The following is a 19,529-nucleotide window of genomic DNA, read 5'->3' as shown; positions in this document are numbered from 1 at the left end:
GTGCCTGCCTAAGGCACCTGATTGGTCTAATAAAAAGCTGAACGGCCAATAACTAGATGGTAGAGGGATAGGAGGGCCTGGTGGGCAAAGAGAATAAATAAGAGAAAGAATCTAGGCTCAGGAGGAAACGAAGGAAGAAAATGTGGGAGAGAGAGAGAGAGGCGTCAGGGGCTAGACAGTTGCCAGACAGACAGACACGGAGTACAACATATAGAAGAAAGGTAAAAAGCCCCAAGGCAAAACATAGATGAAGACAAACAGGTTAAACTAAGTTATAAGAGCTAGAGGGACAAGCATAAGATAAGGCTTATAAGATAAGCCACTTGTAACTAGTAAGAAGTCTCCGCATCATGATTTGAGAGCTGGTTGGTGGCCCAAAAGAAAGCCTATTACAATGATGGGACAGAAAGACACACCGTTGTATTAGGTTTTGTCACTTTGATGAAATACACGAGGCTTCGGTCCATCATAAGCTAGCCTGGCTGCTCTGAGCCCATGACGAGGCGAGCATCATGCTGGGAGTATGTGATAGAGTAAAGCGCCGTCCTACAGTGGCCTAGGAGAGAGAGGAAGTGGCTAAGAGCCAAACTCTCTCCAAGGACTGACTCCTTGGGGACCAAGACTTCAGCACTTTGCAGGGGCATTCAAGATGCAAACTACGTGGGTCAGAGCAGTGGCTCAGTGACTGCTCTTCTAGAGGTCGGTTGTCAAATTCCCAGCACCCACATGGTGGCTCACAACCTTCTGTAAGTTCAATTCCAGGGGATACAACACCCTCCTCTGGCTTCAAGGGCACCAGGCACACAAGTGGTACACAGACAAGCATGCAGGGAAAACAGCCATACACATAAAACAAAACAAGATGTAACAACCATGAAAGAACTGAAGTGACCGGGCAATGTGGAAGAGGAGGAGGCTTCAATGAAGAGCCGGGGCCTAGCAAGGGTTTTTTTTATTATTCTAGTACACCTCCTGAGTCCTGCTCAGGGAAGAAAACCCTACAGGGGCATGGCTCTTTTCCTAGTAGCTTAGACATGGTACAACTGTTTTGGTTGGGAGCTAAGGTGAAGACGAGAAGTCACTGGATTGTAGGAAACAGAAACCCAGTCACACTGGGTTAAAGAAAGCCAACAAACCCAAACCAGGAGGCATGTGGGGATTCTGACATTTTATGGGGCCTATGAGGCAGAATGTGTGTCATCCTCTTCCTGACCCCAGGGATGGATATAGACAGGCTGTGGACACTGATTATGGACAGCCCCTCTTCCCTGCCTGCTTCTCTACCAATGTCCACTTTGGCCTCAAGTCTGGCTTTCACCACCTCTCTCTATAAAAGTGCCTCCAAAGAGAAGACATTTAACTGGGGAGGGGGAATGTCCAAAGACTTCCTTGGATCTAACTTCTCTGATCTGTCATTTCTAAAATGCCCAGGAAAGAGAACCTGACTTGTTCCTGCCAGAGCATCATGGCTGTGGTCAGGGAGTCAGGGAGTCTAATCTCAGAGAGGCAAATATTCAGGGTAGTAGATGCCAGAGATGCCATGCACTGTTCTGGAGAGCTGGGTGGCTATTGGTAGTTCTGGTGAGCTGGGGCTGGGAGCACTTCCTTTTTCCTTCCTGTCTCACTCTGCTGCCCTTTAGATGATACACTGGCATCTATGTTTCATCCTTCTATGCAGTTATTAAATCCATAAATAATGACAATCTCTGAAGCTCTGCCTCGGGAGTGTAGACCTTAAAGAGGCAGAGAAGGGGGCAGGAGAGATGCCTCCGCAGTTAGAGCACTGGCTGCTCTTTCAGAGAACCCGGATTCCATTCCCAGCACCCACATGGGTGCTCACAACCATCTCTAACTCCAGTTCCAGGGATCCAGCTCCCTCTTTTGAATTCTGTGGGCACCAGGCATGTAACTGGTGCACAGATGTACACACAGACAAAACCACATACACACAAAAGAAATTAAAAGGAGAGAGAGAGAGAGCACTTAGCAGCCTTGGTGGCTGCAGCAGAGAAGGTCCTATCCTCTCCCAGGCTGCTGGGAACAAGAGGATCCCAACAAGCTGAACAGGTCTCATCCTCCTGCTGAAATGGTAAGCTTGCCAAGCACATGCTGCAAAGCAGCTAGACGGGCCAGATAGAAAGCCCAAGAGACCCTAATCTAAAGGCCAGGAGGAACACTAGGGCAGGCTCAGCAGTTCTCAAAAATGAATGTGTTTTGAACGAAGCCAGATAGACAAACAGGGAGCCGTGAGAAGCCTCAGGAACAGGCGCCTGTACAGGGACAGGGATCAAAAAGGGGCCTGGAAAATCTGAGGCTGTGATGGGGCTCTGTTCAGCTCAGAGCGCCATCACGGAGGAGGCCGTGACAGCTCAATGTCAGCCCTCTATCTTTGCCCTGCCCCTCCCCACCACCTGGGGCTCATGGGCCTCCATTAGCAGGAACTGACGAGCATTCCAACTTCTCTGGCAGGCACCAAGGAGGCAAGCACTTTGAAAACAAACAGGAGAGCTTGACCGGTAAGGCAGGGAGTTCGGGGGCCTGGGATGGGATGAGAAGGCCCTCCCGACCCCGACTCATGGTGGCAGAGCACCGTTGGACCAGAAGTTGAAAGGACAGTATCTTGAGACTGCAGCCCTTCCCGGATATCAGTGGGGACTATCCTGTGTCCTGGGATACGGGAAGATGTGGAGCTTCTCCGTGGGCTTGCAACCTCGCTCTTCACCACTAGGGTCTTTGCCCTCCGTGCTCTTTTGGTCAGCTACAGAGGTCATGGCCTGTTCCAGCCAAGGGAAGGCCCAGGAGGTCTGGGGGATGGGGGTAAGTAAGGCTGGTTTTGATAGGGTTCAGCTGCCAGACAGTCTCCTTGAGCAACGGGAGTTTGGTTTAATGAATTTGGTCAGTTCACAGAATCTGCCCACACAGTACATCTCACCTTCTGAAAGGCTTCCAAAATAGGCCCAGCCACCGCTCAAGAGACAAAATGAAAAAAAAAAAAAAAAAGAAAAGGACCAAGTGCCAAGGTCCCGGAGGCCTCTGCCCTTTCAGATAAGTCTAGGCAAGCTTTTCCAAGGAAATTTTAAGACAAATCAACAAAAAGCAAAAGCCAGCTGGTTTTTTTTTCTTTCCCATTAAGGATTCCGGGCAAAGAAAGATGTCCCAAGTACACACCTGTGTGGGCCAGGAGGCCCCAGTCTGTAGAAAATGGATGTAGTATTAAAGATACAATCCACACGATTGTTCCAGCTGATATTGACACACACCATCTGAGCTATTCTCATTAGGGTCATCAGAAAGCCACGCCTACATCAACAAAACTCCACAGACCCAGCTGCCCCCTCCAGTGGTTTCTCTCCAGGCACACGGTCACACCGCCCGAGAAGGAGACAAGTCCTATACACACACACACACACACACACACACACGCAGACAGTTACACAACACAGAGTTCCAGACAGTGCCCTCCTCCGTCTCTCTCACACACATAATCGCTGCATGCAGCCTCATAGACCCACACGTCTGTGCACAGGCCGTCTCACACTTGCTTAGACTCACAGCCGTGCAGTGAGGCACACGAGCGCATATCACACATGCCACAGTACCACACTGCACCTTCCATCCCCTGGTCCTGCGCTCCAGGCCTCCACAGAGAGCTAGCTCCCTCCTCCACAACCCTCGTGCGTGCCCTGCATTGCAGCCAGATGTTCCGTGGGCAGACCCCTCTACGGGCTGACAGGCAGTGATTACTGTTGCCAGCCCCACATTAGGAGAGGATTGAATGAGAGAGAGCCCCCTCCCGCTTCAGGCTCCCCACAATAGCGCCTTTGTGAGGTGCTTCGCTGTCTTCCTTTCCTCTTCCTAACCAACCTACGTCAGGAGCAGCTCTGCCTGAGGAGAGAAGAAAGACAAAAGGAGGATCACAGGCCCTGACTGATCCACCCCATTCTGGGGTGGAGGGAGGGCTGTACTTTGGAGAGAAGGCTGTGTTCCTGTCTCTCCTTCCGCCTGGTAAATAATCCAGAGGGCTGCCTGAGGTAAACTCCCCCATGGAAGCCAGGGCTTCTATCCATCAGCCAGCCTTAAGCCTGTGAGTTGAACGTCGGATGAGGCCTGGGAGAGGGATCTCATGCAGAGACCGGCAGGCCCCCAGAGACACTCCTACAGTCGGCTCTGCCTCCCGGATTGCCCCCTACAAACTGGTGCATATAGTTAAGCTATTAGACCAGCAGGGGTTAAGTTTCCAGGACTCCAGGGCAGAGTTCAGTGGCTTCCAGGACTGGGGTAGGAGGGTGGGCAGATGAGGGGGAAGAGGAGAGGATATGTTTGGTAACTGGTGAGACCAACATCTGGGATGGTCACTGCCCCTCCTCCTTGCCCAAACCGCAGACGCTGTGGCAGCAGGAAAATCAGAGCGTTTCAGACCAAGGATTGTGCAACCCAGCCCCGGGAAGAGCCAGTGTTGGAGATGGGAGTGGGGACTTGGGCTCAGAGACAGAGTCCACTTCAGAGGGGAGACCAGACCCTCTTGTGTGCTGCAGGCGGGTTCCTGCTCTAAACTTCAAAGCCAGTAAGATCCACTTTCTGGTTCAAAGTCTACCAAGAGCTGGAATTGGAAGCCTTGCTTTTGCTCCTGGGCTCCAGGGTCCAGCCGTCAGAGGGGCTGTGCCATGGGTGGTTCGCTGTGGCTGCTGTGGCGTACAGTGGGCGTGGAGAGGGAGGCATTTCGTCCAACCTTCTAAAGTGCCCCACAGTAAAATGTGTAACTAGAGAAGTTCCCGAGGGAGCGAGGGGAGCCCAGCCAATCCCTAACTGGCAGGAGGCAGAGAACAGCCACAGGGACTCTGATCTGAGAGCTGCCCCCAAACACACACAAGAGAGGAATGGTGGGCTTTCCTTTTAATGCAAAATGTTGCCATACAAAGTGATTTGGGGAACCCCCCCTCTTCCCCACACTGAAGGGGTGAATGAAGGAGGGAAAAGTTGTCTCCTTGAGTTCTTCTCTCCCTTGGGTCATACTCCTGTCTGGGGTTGACCCTATCCAAAGGTCAGGGTTCTGGGTTTGGGACTAAAATTTATAGATCCAGAGCAGGAGTGAAGATTTGGGGTGTTTGCTGTTTTGGTTCTAAAAGGTTACTCAAGATCTGGAGCTCTGTATAAAACAAGGGGGCTAGGAGAATTTGGTTGTTGTTATTGTTTAAAAATTAGGGGGTCTGAACCACCACTGGCCTTCCTCTGAAGAAAGGACAGCAAGAGATCTAATAAGAAGATAAACGTGTGGGGACAGGAGAACCAAAAGCACAAGGTGCTTACACTTCCTCCTCTTTCTTCCTCATCTCCAGCTTGTAGACGATCTGGTAGCCATCATCCCAGGCATACAGCTGGCGCTCCCGGGGGTTATAGCGAAGGCTGGCGTGGGCACCATATCGGCGTGGAAAGTAAGAGAGTGCGGCCCGTTCAGGGGTCAGCGTACCGCTGGCGTCAAAGGAGCACTGAATGCGGGCCCGGCTGGCAGGGCGGGTGTTGTAGACTACGTATAGGGTCCCGCAGATGACAAAGGCCGCCTCTGCGTTCTCTCGGGGACATGGCGTGTCCCACTGCTGCTCTGTGTCAAGCGTTTGCGGATCTAACTTGGCTAGACACAAATGCCTGTCATCGTCCCGGGTGGCATACACAGCCCAAAGGCCCTCCTCGTCAGCTGCCAGGTCAATATACGTGTCTCCCGTCAGCCCGTAGGGAGGTATTAGCTTCTCCGCTGGGAACACTGAGCTGTCCACCACGGTTCGGTTGGCCAGGTGAAATTTGATCAGCTGAAGAGTATCCTCCAGTTCAGCACCCCCGCCGGGCCCTCCAGGAGGCCTCCGAGCATAATACAGGAAGCCACCATACACCAGCTGTCCCGTGCCAACCCAGGGGAAGGGCACCCGAATTCGGGAAGCTTTCCGGGCAGCCATGGCAAGGGTGAAGTCACGCAGCCTTGGGAAGACGAAAGCTGTGTCATTCTGTGTACCATCTAACACGTAGATCTTCTCGGCCGGCCCCAGTGGATCCTTGGTCCAGAGACCAGAGGCGCCACCAAACCGCTTCAGGATCTTCATTGACCTCACCTGAGAGATGGTGTAGCCACAGTCTGGTGAGGAAGGAGAGAAGCACAGGAGAATACAGAGGCCAAGAGTTAGATAATCTACAGCAGGATGCCCCCAGGGCGGGCCATCTGGAGAATAGGGAGACATGTCCCTAGGTGTGGGTTCACTCATGGAGGCTTAAGACGTGCGGGCCCAATAAGGCTTGGGCCTCTAGAAACTCTTTATGGACTTGTCATTAGGGGTTTCCTCAAAATGTATTCTGGAAGACGGAGCCACAGCGGCTCTGGACAAGGAGAGAAGCAGGGAAGAGGAGCTCTGAGATTGGGTCTCTTCTGAGATCTCTTACCTGTCACCATGTCATACTTCTCGTTTCTTCGGCCCTTGCCTTTGGCCCCGGGGCCTCCAGTCACCTTCTCATCCTGCTCCACACAGGGCAAGGCTGGGTTCTGGGTCTCCAGATAGTCCACTTCCCGTTCCAGACGGTCCACTCTCCCCGAGAGCGTGTCTGCCTCAGTTCTGAGTGCTTCGCGCTCCTTCTCTGCCACCTCCAATAGGGGCAGCATCTTGTTCTTGAAGTCCCGCAGCTCGGCAGCCTGCCGGCTACTCTGGTCCTGGCACTGGGCCAGCCTTTCCTGAAGGAATGGGGGAATCAGAGGGAAGGCAGGCTGCGGGGGTTAAAACTCCCAGGCAAGCAGAGGCCCAACCAGGGAGACGCGACCAGGAAAAGACGCACTCAGCTGGGCACCAACAGGCTCTGTTGCTCCCACAGCGAAGTCGTCAGGCGCTAACCCATCCAAGGAACCTGGCTTAATTCACCTACGTTAAGAGTTTCCATTCAGCCTGTGTTGTCTGTGATCTGAGCCTCCAGGAATTCAAGATGCTACAGACTTCAAACTGTTTTAAAGGGGGTGGACGGACATGGGGTGCCGGGAAGAGACGGACGGGAAGTTGGAGGCAGATTTTTACCTGGGAAACTTCAACACTATAGCCAGTTAGTTCCGAAATGTAGCCCAATTCTGACTCTCGTTTCCACTCTGTCCCCTCATTCCATCTAATGCAGAGGGGAAAGTGGTGCATTTATTTGCTGTGTACCTGCTTGATGCTGGGGAAACAGGAGTCTGTAATTAGGAGGGCCTCGGTACTACGCTGTGTGTTTTCTGCAGCCTCTTACCAGAGCCCGATCTTGTCACTCCCAGAGCCCTGATAACTAGTTGCACCAACAGACGTGGGCTCATTCTGGGCTAGGCTAGAAGAGAAACGCATCCCTCACCTCTAAGGCAGCTAGTCGGCGTTCCATGTACTCCACAAGGTGGTGCTGCTGTCCCTGAAGGGGTCCCGTCCATGACAAAAAGAAGAGTAGCAGAGGAGCGCTGGGCCCCATGGCAGCCTTAAGTGGGGCCAGAGTAGGAGTGTGCCTTCGGCCTCTTTCCCTCCAGCCCGTTAGCTTTGGAGGCGGGGTGGGGGCGGCGCCTCCTCTTTCTGATCTCCGGGTGTCTCTCACTACTCTGGAATGCGTTCAGTCTCTTTACAACCCCCCCACCCCCTCCTTCCCGCCCGGATTGATCAAACACAGATGGCCCCTTTGCACGGTCGCCAGAAGCCTTAACTAGCAGCAGCTTAGGTTTGTAAGCTCCTCGGGAAGGGAGAGATGGCAATCTGAAGGCAGAGGCCTTCTGGACAGTCACAGGGTAGGGGAGGAAGGCGGGAGGCTGAGACCCCGGGAAAACTCGGCAAACTCCACTCATTTTAGGAGAGGGCTCCCAGTACTCACTTAATAAGAGCCCAACACCTTCCCTTCCCCAGCAATAACAGAATGGATTTCCTGCCTTGTTCAGTGAAGCCAGAAACACAGAAGAGGTTTGAGGGGTGGGGATTGGCCGGGGGCAACGTGAAGTCAAATTTCTACAGCTCATTGGCGCCACCTTGTGTTGAGCACCTAAGGCCATCGCTCAGGATAAATAGAAAAACCGGAGTAGGACTTCACCCATGTGGAAAAACTACCCAAGCAAGCCAAGTGGGTTGAATTTGTAGGCTTTTCTTTAAAATACTCTCTATAGACTCCTGCATCTCTGACTTAGCCAAAGGAAAGAAATACGGAAGATAAAAATCAACAATAAAACCTGAGGTTCTTTTGTTGTTGTTTTGTTTAGCTAGCGGACTTAAATTAGGACCTGAGAGCTATTCAACACGATTTTCCAGGAATTCCCTTGCCAAAACGGGAGGGCACAGCAGGGACAAGGTAATTTACATTCGTGGATATAGGGGGCTTAACCTGAAAAAATACAATGTAGCTAAGTCAAAACAAATACATTCCGACTTTCCTATCTCTGGGAGAGAACAGGCTTTTTAGTCGCCTCTCTTGGTTAGGGTTCAGTAGGGTATTTCTAAGTATTCTCATTTTATTATTATTATTTTTAATGTTATGTATACTTTTGGGTAGCTGTATACAGGTATGTGCATGTGAGGCAGGCGCCTGTGGGGACCAGGGGAGGGCATCAGATCTTGTCGAGCTGAGTTTCAGGAGGTTGTGAGGGGCCTGACAGGGGCACTGAGAACTGAACCCTACAAGAGCAGTCCACCCTCAACTGCTAAGCCGGCTCACCTGCCCCAGGGTTTCTCATGTCTACCCAGCTAAAACTGCAAATCTGCCCAAAGTAAATTAACGGGCCAGCGTAACGTTAGGCAGGAACATACATAATTTACTCAGGGACCTGTAGTTATTAATCTAGACAGATTCCTGTTTCTTTGCATGAGAAAACTTTGGAATCAAGAGAAATTTTGTTTTGTTTCTGATCAGAGGTTCGCCTTGTTTTTAAATTTTATATTTTTATATTTCTATATGGGTGTGCATGCATGTGCCCACAGAGGCCAGAACCCCCTGCAGCTAGAGTTAACACCAATCATGAGACAGCTGATGTGGGTGCTGGGAATGGAACCCACCCCTCCCTAAGAGCAGCAAGTGCTTTACCGCTGAGTCACCTTTCAAGGCCCAGGTTGTTCTTATGGAGGGGCCAAGCTCCCACCGGGCCACAGGAGGGAAACAAAAACATCTTTCTGTAGCTCTTGTTTCCACTCTCCTGCTTTAAATGTTTGGTGACACACACTGGGAGAGAAGTTAGGTAGCTCAAAAGCCACCCGCCTTTTCAAGGGCCAGAGTCAGGAGTCCAGGGCCCTGGAGACACTTTACTCTTCGGAAGTATTTCTCACAAAACTGTATTCATTTCCATTATAGAGTCCTGTACAAAGATCTCCTAATGTAAGAGTTCTTCTCTTGTTCAAACAGAATGTTTAGTCATTCCAGACATGCCATTGATCAAACCCCTTCACGCCCTAACTAGAAAGTAAAAACAGCCACAGTCAGAAAATTTACCCATTTTATTGATGCATTGCAATTGCTCTACTTTTTAACCATATTATGTAGAAAATACTGAAAATACAAGCTACTTTGTAAAACCAAAGACAGACATTGAATCCAAAGATAAACTATGTTTTACACAATGGACCCTTTTCCCATAGTTAGTATTAAATTTTAAATAGCTATTTCTTTTTGTTAAAATGATTATTTTACATACTCCCTAAGTACACCTGCATTACAAACAAAGCTCAGTAATTCTCAGAACTACCTGTTTCTAGAAGCTTGTTGTAAAAGGAAGCACACAACCAGGAAAAAGGGGGAAAAAACAAGTTTAAATCACACACAGTAACTAGCATATCAAATACATTTAATAAAGTAGGAATTCCATTGCAATATCAAGGATTCAAAGCAGAAATACTAACATGACATATAATGTACATATAATGTACTGCTACATATAGTGAGATTATTTTTCAAGCTCAATTGAAACCACACGTTATATAAAGTTTAGCAACAAACACCATGGAGACATGGAGACATGCTGCACCATCCATCAGTTAAAAAAAGTCAAAACACAAAGCAGGCTTGGCCATTCCTGTCACTGAGAGGCAACTTCAGTTCCTATCCTAAAACAAACCACCTCAGCTAGTAGATCTCTGCATAATAAATAATGCAGAATAAAGCACACATTTCTGCGCTTGCCTGGCGAAGGGTAGTCAAGCTAAGCCCCTCTAGTGGAGGATGGTGGATGAGCAACCACAAAGGCAGGCTCTCAATGGCCAGAACTGTTTGAAATGGGGTGCTTATTCCTGGGGTTGGCATTTCAGCGGAACCTGACAGTGACTGGGAACTCTGAGGTGATTCTGCGTCCTGGCGTGCCTGGGTGGCTCTATGAACCCTCCCCATTTCCTCTCCTCTGGAAAGGGAGACGCTAGAAATGCAAGTTCTAAAAGAGGGTTTAAGCCTTAAGCTAGTCCAAGGTCAGGCGATGCTGACCCAGGCCAGTGGCTCACTATATTCATGGGGCTTCCTTCCATGACAGCAGGGCAGGCAGTCAATGTTTACGCCCCGGGCCAGAGTGGATATAAAACCACGTCCAGGACACACACTCAGCAGAGCGGTGGGTCATCTTTGCAGACTGACAACCTCAGAGACTGTCAGTCACACTGCTAGGCAGATGTTAAAGGCGATGATGTGAACACTCAGGCATTCTCTTTTGCCCGTGGATTGAAGACACCCATCTTCAGTAACTGCTTATTGGATGAGGGGGCACGCTGGGGTTGGTTTGGTTTTTTTCCCCTGCATCTCATTCCTACAAAACCAATAAATTTTGTCCCTTATAGAGAGGAAAGATAAAGTACAAAAATGTTCCGATTAGAAACTAGAACTGTATTTAAACAAGAAAACCAGAATGCTTGGGGAAAAGGAGGCACAAAAATCACACACACTGACTTACACTGTTTGACACTAGTGACGAACTACACGAACGCGTGGTTGTCTCAACAACAGACTGCTGAATGTGCAGCTTAATATAACTAAAGAGCACACAGAAAATACACCACGTTCCTGGCAGGCTGTCCTGACTACCTGCCCCATCCTGGAAACCCCTACTCCCCATGATGAAGAAACTCCAAATTCGCTGACAGCTCCTCGGTGTTTCACCTGGTTCAGAGCTTGCTGACCAGGCTCCATGATCTCCCATCTCCATCCTGCACCTTCCGGACACCATCTCTATACAGAACGCATCCTAGACTTCTCACTCAAGTGTAATCTTCGATTCAGGTGGAACACATCTGTAGCTCAGGGTTAACCTTCTCCCCGCCAATCCTTCATGGCAAGGATGTCCTCATCCCCAGTACCTTCAGCTTGACCCTAATCCATGGAGGAGTTGAATACTAGGACAATTTCACAGCTTGACGGGCCCCAAGAATGTACATGTTGTTACAAAGAAACCTCAAAAACCTTGTTGATTCAAGAGGCTGTGGTTTCTGTTGAATATTCTTCACTGATTCAGAAGCCTTTTGGTAAGCTTCTTGTCACCAGTAGTTTCTACAAAAGCCGCCTCATAATACGGGGACATGTTAAGCAATACAACAGGCTCTTTGGTATAAACACGTCTGTTACATGCTTTTTTTTAAAAAAAAAACAACAAGCAAATAGTTTACTAGTAATGTCACCTATGCACAGGAAGGACTACTGCTTGGGAAAAGAGAAAAAGAAATCCCATCCTAAGTGATTGCACATACTTTCAAATATGCATATTTAGTACTGGCTTCACTGTCTCACCTGCTCCCTGAACTCTTACAGAAGCCAGGTAGCAAGGCACAGAGAGAGAGAGAGCCACATAGGGGAATGCTTCCGTGAGAACTGAGCTAAGGATCCAAAATGAAACGGGACAGCACTGGCAGTAAAGAAGGAAGGCTGCTGTTTTGATTTTTCTGTTGGCAGGGAGACTGAGAACAATGCATTTACACAACACAGCTACTAAACCTGTTCTGTTAATCCCAGTGAACGGCGTGGGGTCCTCTGGGGCTTGCTGGTCCATCCTAAGGCAAGCTCACTGTAAACTCTATTAACCACTACATTATCATATAAGGCACTACAATAAGGGAAGAGAGGAGGGGGTAAGGAAAAGACACACACTGAACAACTCCTCACCAGACACACCTGTGCAAAACAATCCCAAGGGTCTCCTCTCCTTGCAGGCAATGCCCCTGCTCACCCAGCACTACAGTAATATGCTCTAATATAATTGCAATTAGTTCACATACATTCCAACAAGTATCAGTTCATTTTGGTTTAAATACAATGGAGACATAATCCATCTCCGGGGTAACACTGGAGGATCAGATACACACTAAATACACAATTCAAGTGTAATCACTACACAGTCGATTACAAATAACATTTTGGGTTAGAGGAAAAATTGTTATATTTTTCTAATCAATATGTACATATTTAATTATGCAAAATATTAAAACACCACCATTACAAAACTTCTAAAATATTTTTAAATTCAGTAATAAACTTTTAAAATATTTTTTGCAGTTCCTACATGCACTTATTATATAAGTCTTAATAAGAGAGCATTCAATTTGCTGTTGGCATACAAAGGAAGCTACTTGAAAGTATAAAAGCTATACACAACTTATCTGGTTTAGTTCTTTAGCTTTCTCCTCAGATAAGTCACACGAAACAGAAGGGAGAGATGAGAAAAACACAGAGGTGCGTTATTGAAAATTCATAGAAATCTTGGGCAAAGCTCACCAGTGCCAGTATCTCTTCCTAAAGAGAGATTCTTCACTTTATATGCAAAACAAAACAAAAAACCCACCATACACATCATTTCACTGGCTTTTCTAGTAGAATTGAAGAATTTAAGTTGAACCATAGAGAGGAGGACTTAAAAAAAAATAATCCAAGAAAGAATTCATGGTGCTTCGTTGAAAAAGAATCCTCGGTGGACACAGGTCCTCTCACACCGAGGTCCAGCAAGTGCTGGGCTGCCTTTTTAACATCACTCTGCAACGAACACAGAAGCAACTGCAAACATTTCAATACTTAGCCACTTTTGCCAACAGTAGTAATAATTGCCCAATAATGAAATACAACATGGAAAAAAAAAACCTAAATCACTTTAAGCTTCAATGTGCCATTAGCAAAGACCAACTTTTGAGTAAAAATGTCTGACAGGAAAAGTACAGCCTTGAAAAAGCTGCTTGTAAAATAAAAGGCAAGAAGTCTTGGTTTTTAAACAAACAAAAAGTAATGACTTTTTCTCATCTGTTACATTTCAAATCTTTCTATTAGCATTTTTCCTCTGACCAGCAATCTTAATAAAACAAAGTTAAGTAAATAAACACTTCACTTGTTTTTAAAAGCATTTATAGAAATAAAGTTAAAGAGACAAAATATATGTCAGAGGATAACATCAGAATGATCTTTCTTCCTTGGTGACTGAAGAAGATGGGCTTCTCAGCTCTTCCAAGGTCCAAAAATGCTGTCACAAGAATAAAGAATTAAAAAATCGGGCAGACTTGGGAGACTACAACAATGCAGTCAACACCGAGCGTGGTTCCCCAGAGCAAAGCCTGCTTTCAGTGGACCCCTGCAGAACAGGCTGCGGGCTAGGAACGTCCATGAGAAGACAATGGAGGTGTTCACCAGAGCCCATTAAGAACTCAGGGCCAGGAGCAGGCAGCCGTGAAGCCTCCCTGGTGCTCATCAACTACAAATAAGAATACTGACTGATCTTGGTAGGACTCAGTGGGTATCCAGTGTAAATTGTTGAGCCTCGGGAAGACCCAATGTAGGACTGAGTGGCAAACTGGTGTTGGTACTGAGCAGGGGCCACGCTGGCAGAAGTGAGGAGGCTAGGCCCAACACTGACTGGAACCTGGTGCACCAGAGTGCTAGGGTGGGTGGTATAAGCTGCAGCATGCCTTGAGGAGCCCTGCGGGGAGAAAAGATGAGCAATGGAACTTGTGGAGCCAAGTGCAGCGGCAGAAGTAGGAGCAGCATACGTGTACAGGTGAGGCTGGCTTGGCAGGTGAGCAGGGGCTGGGGCCAAGTGTGGGTGCCCCGTCGAGTGCAGTGGGCTGCCATGCTGGAAGGCGTAGGGGGCTTGGGAGAGTGGGGCCACAAATGCCTGCTGTCTGCGGGGAGCAGGGTTGCTGCTTCTTTCCTGCGAGGTTGGAGCTGACGATGACTGCTGGTTCTGGAAGGAGGAAGAAGGGAATGAGGAATCTTGAGGTCAGGATGGTTCACGGCACCAAAGGCCTTGAGGTTCTGATGTGTACTGTTTCAGGACTGCCTTGGAATGAACTGGCAGTCGATGCTGTAAGAAGATAGCCAACTATGCCTCTGCCTTTTGGAAGAACAGACCCTAACTGTTCAAGAAAGCAATGGTTTGCTCACAAGTATGACAGTATGAGAGGAAGTGGAGAATCGAATTCACAGGGGTGTCCATGCCTGCATGTTAGTAACTTAACACACCCTATCCTGGAATCCGTGGTTTTTCTTTAACCTTCCTTGCTGTTTTCTTTTGCTCTCCTCTAAGGTCTCCACAGGCCTCTTAAAGTGTGGAACCTTGAGTGCACACACTAACTCCATTTCCACTTGCACCTCCATGTGTTCTCCACTCTCTCCCACACATAGCTAAACCTCATTCTGATACCATATGAACACCAAAGTTTTAGTTGAGAAAAAGGGGAACAGAAGTGGAATAAAGTACCCCTTACTATCCCGTCAGAAGATCACATGGCAGGGCAGGAGATGTTCCAAACTCTAGGAACAGGCAGGGTTAGACCCAGCTGATTTAAGTGCTTTCTGTCTTGACTCAGGTAAACAGTATAAGGCTCCAGGTATATAGGGCCTGGAGACAACGGAAGAGAATTTGGTCCAAAGCATGTATGGTGGTGCAGTGCATCGCCAACGCACTCACAGATCAAATGAGAGACATAGCACATGCAGGTACGACGCAGGCACAGAACACCAGGTGGTCAACACAAAAGGAGCTTCATTTGGCTTTATTCAGCAGTCCAGCCAGAAGCAAGGTTCTCCAGAGAGTAACAACAGGAGAGAACTCAAACAGAAGGTAGCAGCCCCTAGCGCTTACCTGGCTAAGGTTGAGTGGCTGCACCGCGCTGGTCCCCCCTCGCTGAGCTCGGTACCCTGTGGGGGTGATACAGCATCCAGATGATTGCCCACTCACTGAGGCCACTGGCTTGGTCTTACTGCTAAGGAGACCTAAAAATAGATCAAGGGTTAGCATCATTGCCCTAACCTTAGGGTATCATGTAGGTCCACATTTGTAGTTTGTAAGAGTTAAGTATTCTTATTTCCTCAATTACATTTGTGCCACAATAACAGAAACTGTATTTTCCATCCCTTCTCTGTCTTTCCACAAAGACCCTTAAATGGTCACTTAAGTAAAATTATCTAGTCTCCTATTACATAGAGGACGCACACGGTATCCTCAATAAACCTATACTTTTATGTAGGAATGGGGTTAAATAAAAATGACAATGGGGAACTCAGAAAGATATTTGTAATTCTTAGAATATTTGAAGGTTCAAAGTGTCTAAGATGAAAGCAAAATTCTATCCTTTGGGGTATGTACTGTCTTCACATTCTATCCTTTGGGGTATGTACTGTCTTCACGTTCTATCCTTTGGGGTATGTACTGTCTTCACGTTCTATCCTTTGGGATATGTACTGTCTTCACGTTCTATCCTTTGGGGTATGTACTGTCTTCACATTCTATCCTTTGGGGTATGTACTGTCTTCACGTTCTATCCTTTGGGGTATGTACTGTCTTCACGTTCTATCCTTTGGGGTATGTACTGTCTTCACGTTCTATCCTTTGGGGTATGTACTGTCTTCACGTTCTATCCTTTGGGGTATGTACTGTCTTCACGTTCTAAGAGATTAAAGAATGATAGAATATAAAAGTTGGCTTTTTCCTGTGTTCCTGGTAGGAAAACTGGACTGTGGATTATATTATTAGGGATTAATATTATTCATGTATAATATTTATATTCCCAATAATTATATTCAGAAACCTGGTATCAGTATGTTCTACCTTGTCTCCAAGGCAGCTGACTACCCCTATGGAGGAGAAGCATACTGACGTAACACAAGTTCTTAAATCAGAACCTTTTAAGACCTATAAGCAGAAAGTAGCATAACCCATAAATACTATTTATATGTAGGACACAGATGGCTATTGTAACACCAAAAGCCATCCCTCCCATTCTGTTGTGGGATATTTGATCACACTTTGAACCTCAAGTTTGCATTGTGTTGATTAAATAAAATTAACGTTGGGTCAGGAGGCAGAGTTAGCAACTAGCTGACAGAAAGCAATCATAGAACATCAGAGGGCATCCAGGAGAGAGACACAAAGGAAGTAGCAGGGTGGAGCTTGGAGTGGCACAGGTTTTTCTGGTTTGGTGGAGTGGAAGCACGGGGCTATCGGGGATGCCAACAAGGCTACCAAGCCTCTGAGCTCGCAGGTTTTCACCACAGCCTTTGAATTTTGAGTCTTATTTATAAATAGAAGGATAGATTTTTAATTAAAGCTACCTTTAGCTGCAGCAACAGAACCAGTGCCGGCGGGAACAAACTTCCCAGAAGGTTGGGTCTGAGCAGCCAGGCCGCTGCTAGAGAAGCAGGCTGTGGAGCTGCAATGCTGGCTGAAACCGCAATAGATTAAGGCCATCACTGTGCCGAAGCGAAAACAACTTTGCAGTGAAGTTGCCCATAGAAAGTTGCTGCCTAACAAGACTACCTTTCCTCGGCCTCTCTGCATCTAGAGTTAAGACAGGTTTGTTTCCTGCAAACTTCTGATAGAATGCTAAGAATTCCAAGGTTCTGGTCCTTAATTCCATGCAAGTCTAGCAGTCAGGGACACTTGCAGTAGGAAGTCATATGAGTAAAAGTAAGCTTTTGTTATGAAATCAGGATTTGTTACTGCACAACTAACACAGTACCCAACAGCAAAAATCGATGGAAGTAATTAGGTAAAAATGAAACTAACCAAGTATCACTGCTATGACTGAAAGTCTAAAGGCCATGTTAAAGTCATTTTTAAGAGATTTATTTTCTTTTTATGCATGTGTATGTGTGTCTATGTTAGAGGGTGCCCAGAGTCCAGAAGGTGGTGATTTCCCCTACAGCTGGAGCTAAATAGGTAGTTGTATGCTCCTTGATGTGGGACTGGGAATCAAATTCATGATTCTGGTAGAACAGCAAACACCCTTAACCACTAAGCCATCTCCAACTCATGGTCATCATTAATATTATGAAATTATTATAAATTAAACCTATTCTAGATCATCAAATTCAAATCACATATAGCAGGCCAAACTGCTTACTCGGTTCTTCCTGCTACTTAGGGTATGTCTTATCAACTTTTCTCACCAGAGATGAATATACCTAAGATACTATACTGGTACCAAATACAACCTTATTTTCATATTAATCCAAGCAAATAAATGTAGGAAGATAAATTGATGCAAACAAACTCTGCTATTATGAAGAACTGATTTCTGAATTAAGCACTGTTTAAGAATATCTATGTTTAGTCTTAACCACTGGCATAGTTTAACTAAATATTAAACATATAAACATCCAAGGAAAATTCAATTCTAACAGCTAAGACCCTTTTTACCTGAGGTCTGGGTTGCTACAGTGCAGTCGCCAAGTTGAGTTTTCAGTGGAGGCACAATGATGGTGCGGGTGCCAGTGCCATCTGTGGCAGTTCTGCCAGGCCCTTCCAGAAGTGACCCACTGTTGCCCCGGAGAGCACTCAGGGTGTCAGTGGAATATGGGCTACTCAGGGAGGAGTCAGAATCTGGAGAATCATTGACAGTAACGTAACTGATGACATTAGACCTTGCCTTCAGGCTCGAGCTGAGGAGAAGAAAATGCAGACAATTATAACTGCCCGTTTTGGCAATGTGTCCTACACGGTCTGTGGTTCTCTCGTAACAATGGCAGCAGTAACCACAGTAGCAAATGGCTAAGAAGCATTTATTCTGTATTTTCACATACTATACAAACCAGCGAATCTTCTGACCCTGAACAATTGGCACTATTAACCCCATTTTGTAGATATGGAAATTAAAACATAGTCCAGGGATTCATAAAGGTTACACAAAGAATAAATGGTAAAGACAGCATTCAGACCCAGAACCCAAAGGTTTTAAAATCCACAACTAATCCATGCTGCCTCTTAGCTATTCTTGTTTATATTCTTTTAATAATATTCTTCAAGCACTGCTTTTTCTCCTTTATCATTTCCTTAGACTAAAATGTTCCTGAGGTTATCTTTAACCTGACTTTTCACTATAGGTTTTGTTTTTGTTTCTTTGAGACAGAGTCTTGTTATGTAGCAGAATATAGCCAGAAACTCAAAATCCTCCTGCCTCTGCTTCCCAAATATTGGAATAACAGGCGTGAACTGTAATACCATGGCCAGCTTCACTATGTTTTTGAAAAAGATTCTTTTGTGACTCTCACTTTGCCATTTTCTGCTTCCTTATTTTTTAATAGGATTGGCTTCAGTCAAAGAAATCATACTGGCTCTATCTCATGCATAATCTTTGCCATTACTCTGCTTTCTCTTCCCCAAAGCAGTTCAATGGTCACTTTCAAAACCTGACTTGCAAGTTTATCATCTTTCATATTGTACTTTTGAACTAAAGGCCCAAAATGCTTTCTAATTTTGCTTTTCTAGGTTTATTCAAATTTCACTCAATAGGCTTGGGCTATGGCTCATTAAAAGTGCGTGCTGCTCTCCCAGAGGTCTAGAGGTCAGTCTCCAGCACCTAAGTTAGGCAGCCTTAACCCCATGGCCTCCTCCAGCCACCTGAGCAGAAATGTAAAATTTTTATTCCATTTACTTACTTGTTTATTCATAGATTTTTAAGGCAGGGTCTCACTGAGTAGTAGCCCTTTGGCTGGCCTAAAAATTGCAATGTAGACCAGGCTGGCTTTGAACTCATAGAGATCTGCCTGCCTCTGTCTCCTAAGTGCTGGGATTAAAGACATGTGGCACTACACCAGAAATAATAAATAAAGCTTTAACTCTCAGTTATAATTCTGTAACACTTCTTAATTTAATTTCACATGTGAATTGTAGGTAAAAGGTTACACCTAACACCAAAAGCTCATCGAAGAATATAACACAGACCAATCAAGGCATTAGCCATTCACACTAAGAGAAAGGTATGGCACATAGTTCCTAAACTCACCGGTTCCCTCTCAGCCACTTGATGATGTGGCTTAAATGAGGTGTCCCCATAAGCTCACTTGGTTCCCAGCTGGTGGCAATGTGTGGGAAGGTTGTGGAACCTTTAGGAGGTACTGCTTTGCTAGAGAAAGCGTACCCACTGGAGCAGGGGATTTTATAGCCTGGCCTTACTCCCTGCTTCGCCCTGCTTCCTCTCTGTGGATCAAGGATGATCAGCCAGCTTCCTGTCAGTCCAGACTCATGCTCCTGCATCCATGTCTTCCCCTCCATGATGGAATGACCAGAGCTATCCTCTCTGAAACTCTAAACCAGTACGTACCATTTCACCCCTAAGTTG

At 46.7% G+C, this 19,529-nt stretch overlaps 2 protein-coding genes across 4 annotated transcripts in view; both read right to left on the bottom strand.

Annotated features, from left to right (window-relative positions):
• Positions 1 to 4,878: 4,878 nt before the first annotated feature.
• Positions 4,879 to 7,523, bottom strand: Olfml3 (olfactomedin like 3). The gene is made up of 3 exons (XM_075981743.1): positions 7,351 to 7,523; positions 6,427 to 6,712; positions 4,879 to 6,124 (listed from the first exon to the last, which is right to left on the bottom strand). The coding sequence occupies exons 1-3, from the start codon at positions 7,459 to 7,461 to the stop codon at positions 5,304 to 5,306; spliced, it is 1,218 nt and encodes a 405-aa protein (XP_075837858.1). The 5' UTR covers positions 7,462 to 7,523; the 3' UTR covers positions 4,879 to 5,303.
• A 1,917-nt stretch (positions 7,524 to 9,440) lies between these two features.
• Hipk1 (homeodomain interacting protein kinase 1) overlaps positions 9,441 to 19,529 on the bottom strand; it is a 50,367-nt gene continuing 40,278 nt past the window's right edge. For 2 of the 3 annotated variants that reach the window (XM_075981741.1, XM_075981740.1), the window contains exons 14-16: positions 17,609 to 17,850; positions 15,053 to 15,183; positions 9,441 to 14,152 (exon numbers count right to left, since the gene is read on the bottom strand). In XM_075981741.1, coding sequence (XP_075837856.1) covers positions 13,664 to 14,152; positions 15,053 to 15,183; positions 17,609 to 17,850 — 862 coding nt within the window. In that variant the 3' untranslated portion in view covers positions 9,441 to 13,663. The remainder of the gene's footprint in view (positions 14,153 to 15,052; positions 15,184 to 17,608; positions 17,851 to 19,529) is intronic. The other variant, XM_075981742.1, reaches the window with a different exon arrangement.

Source organism: Microtus pennsylvanicus, chromosome 7 (genome assembly GCF_037038515.1).
Source record: "Microtus pennsylvanicus isolate mMicPen1 chromosome 7, mMicPen1.hap1, whole genome shotgun sequence".
Taxonomy (NCBI): domain Eukaryota; kingdom Metazoa; phylum Chordata; class Mammalia; order Rodentia; family Cricetidae; genus Microtus; species Microtus pennsylvanicus.
Note: the sequence above shows the minus strand (reverse complement) of the source record. Positions and strands in the feature narration are given on the sequence as shown.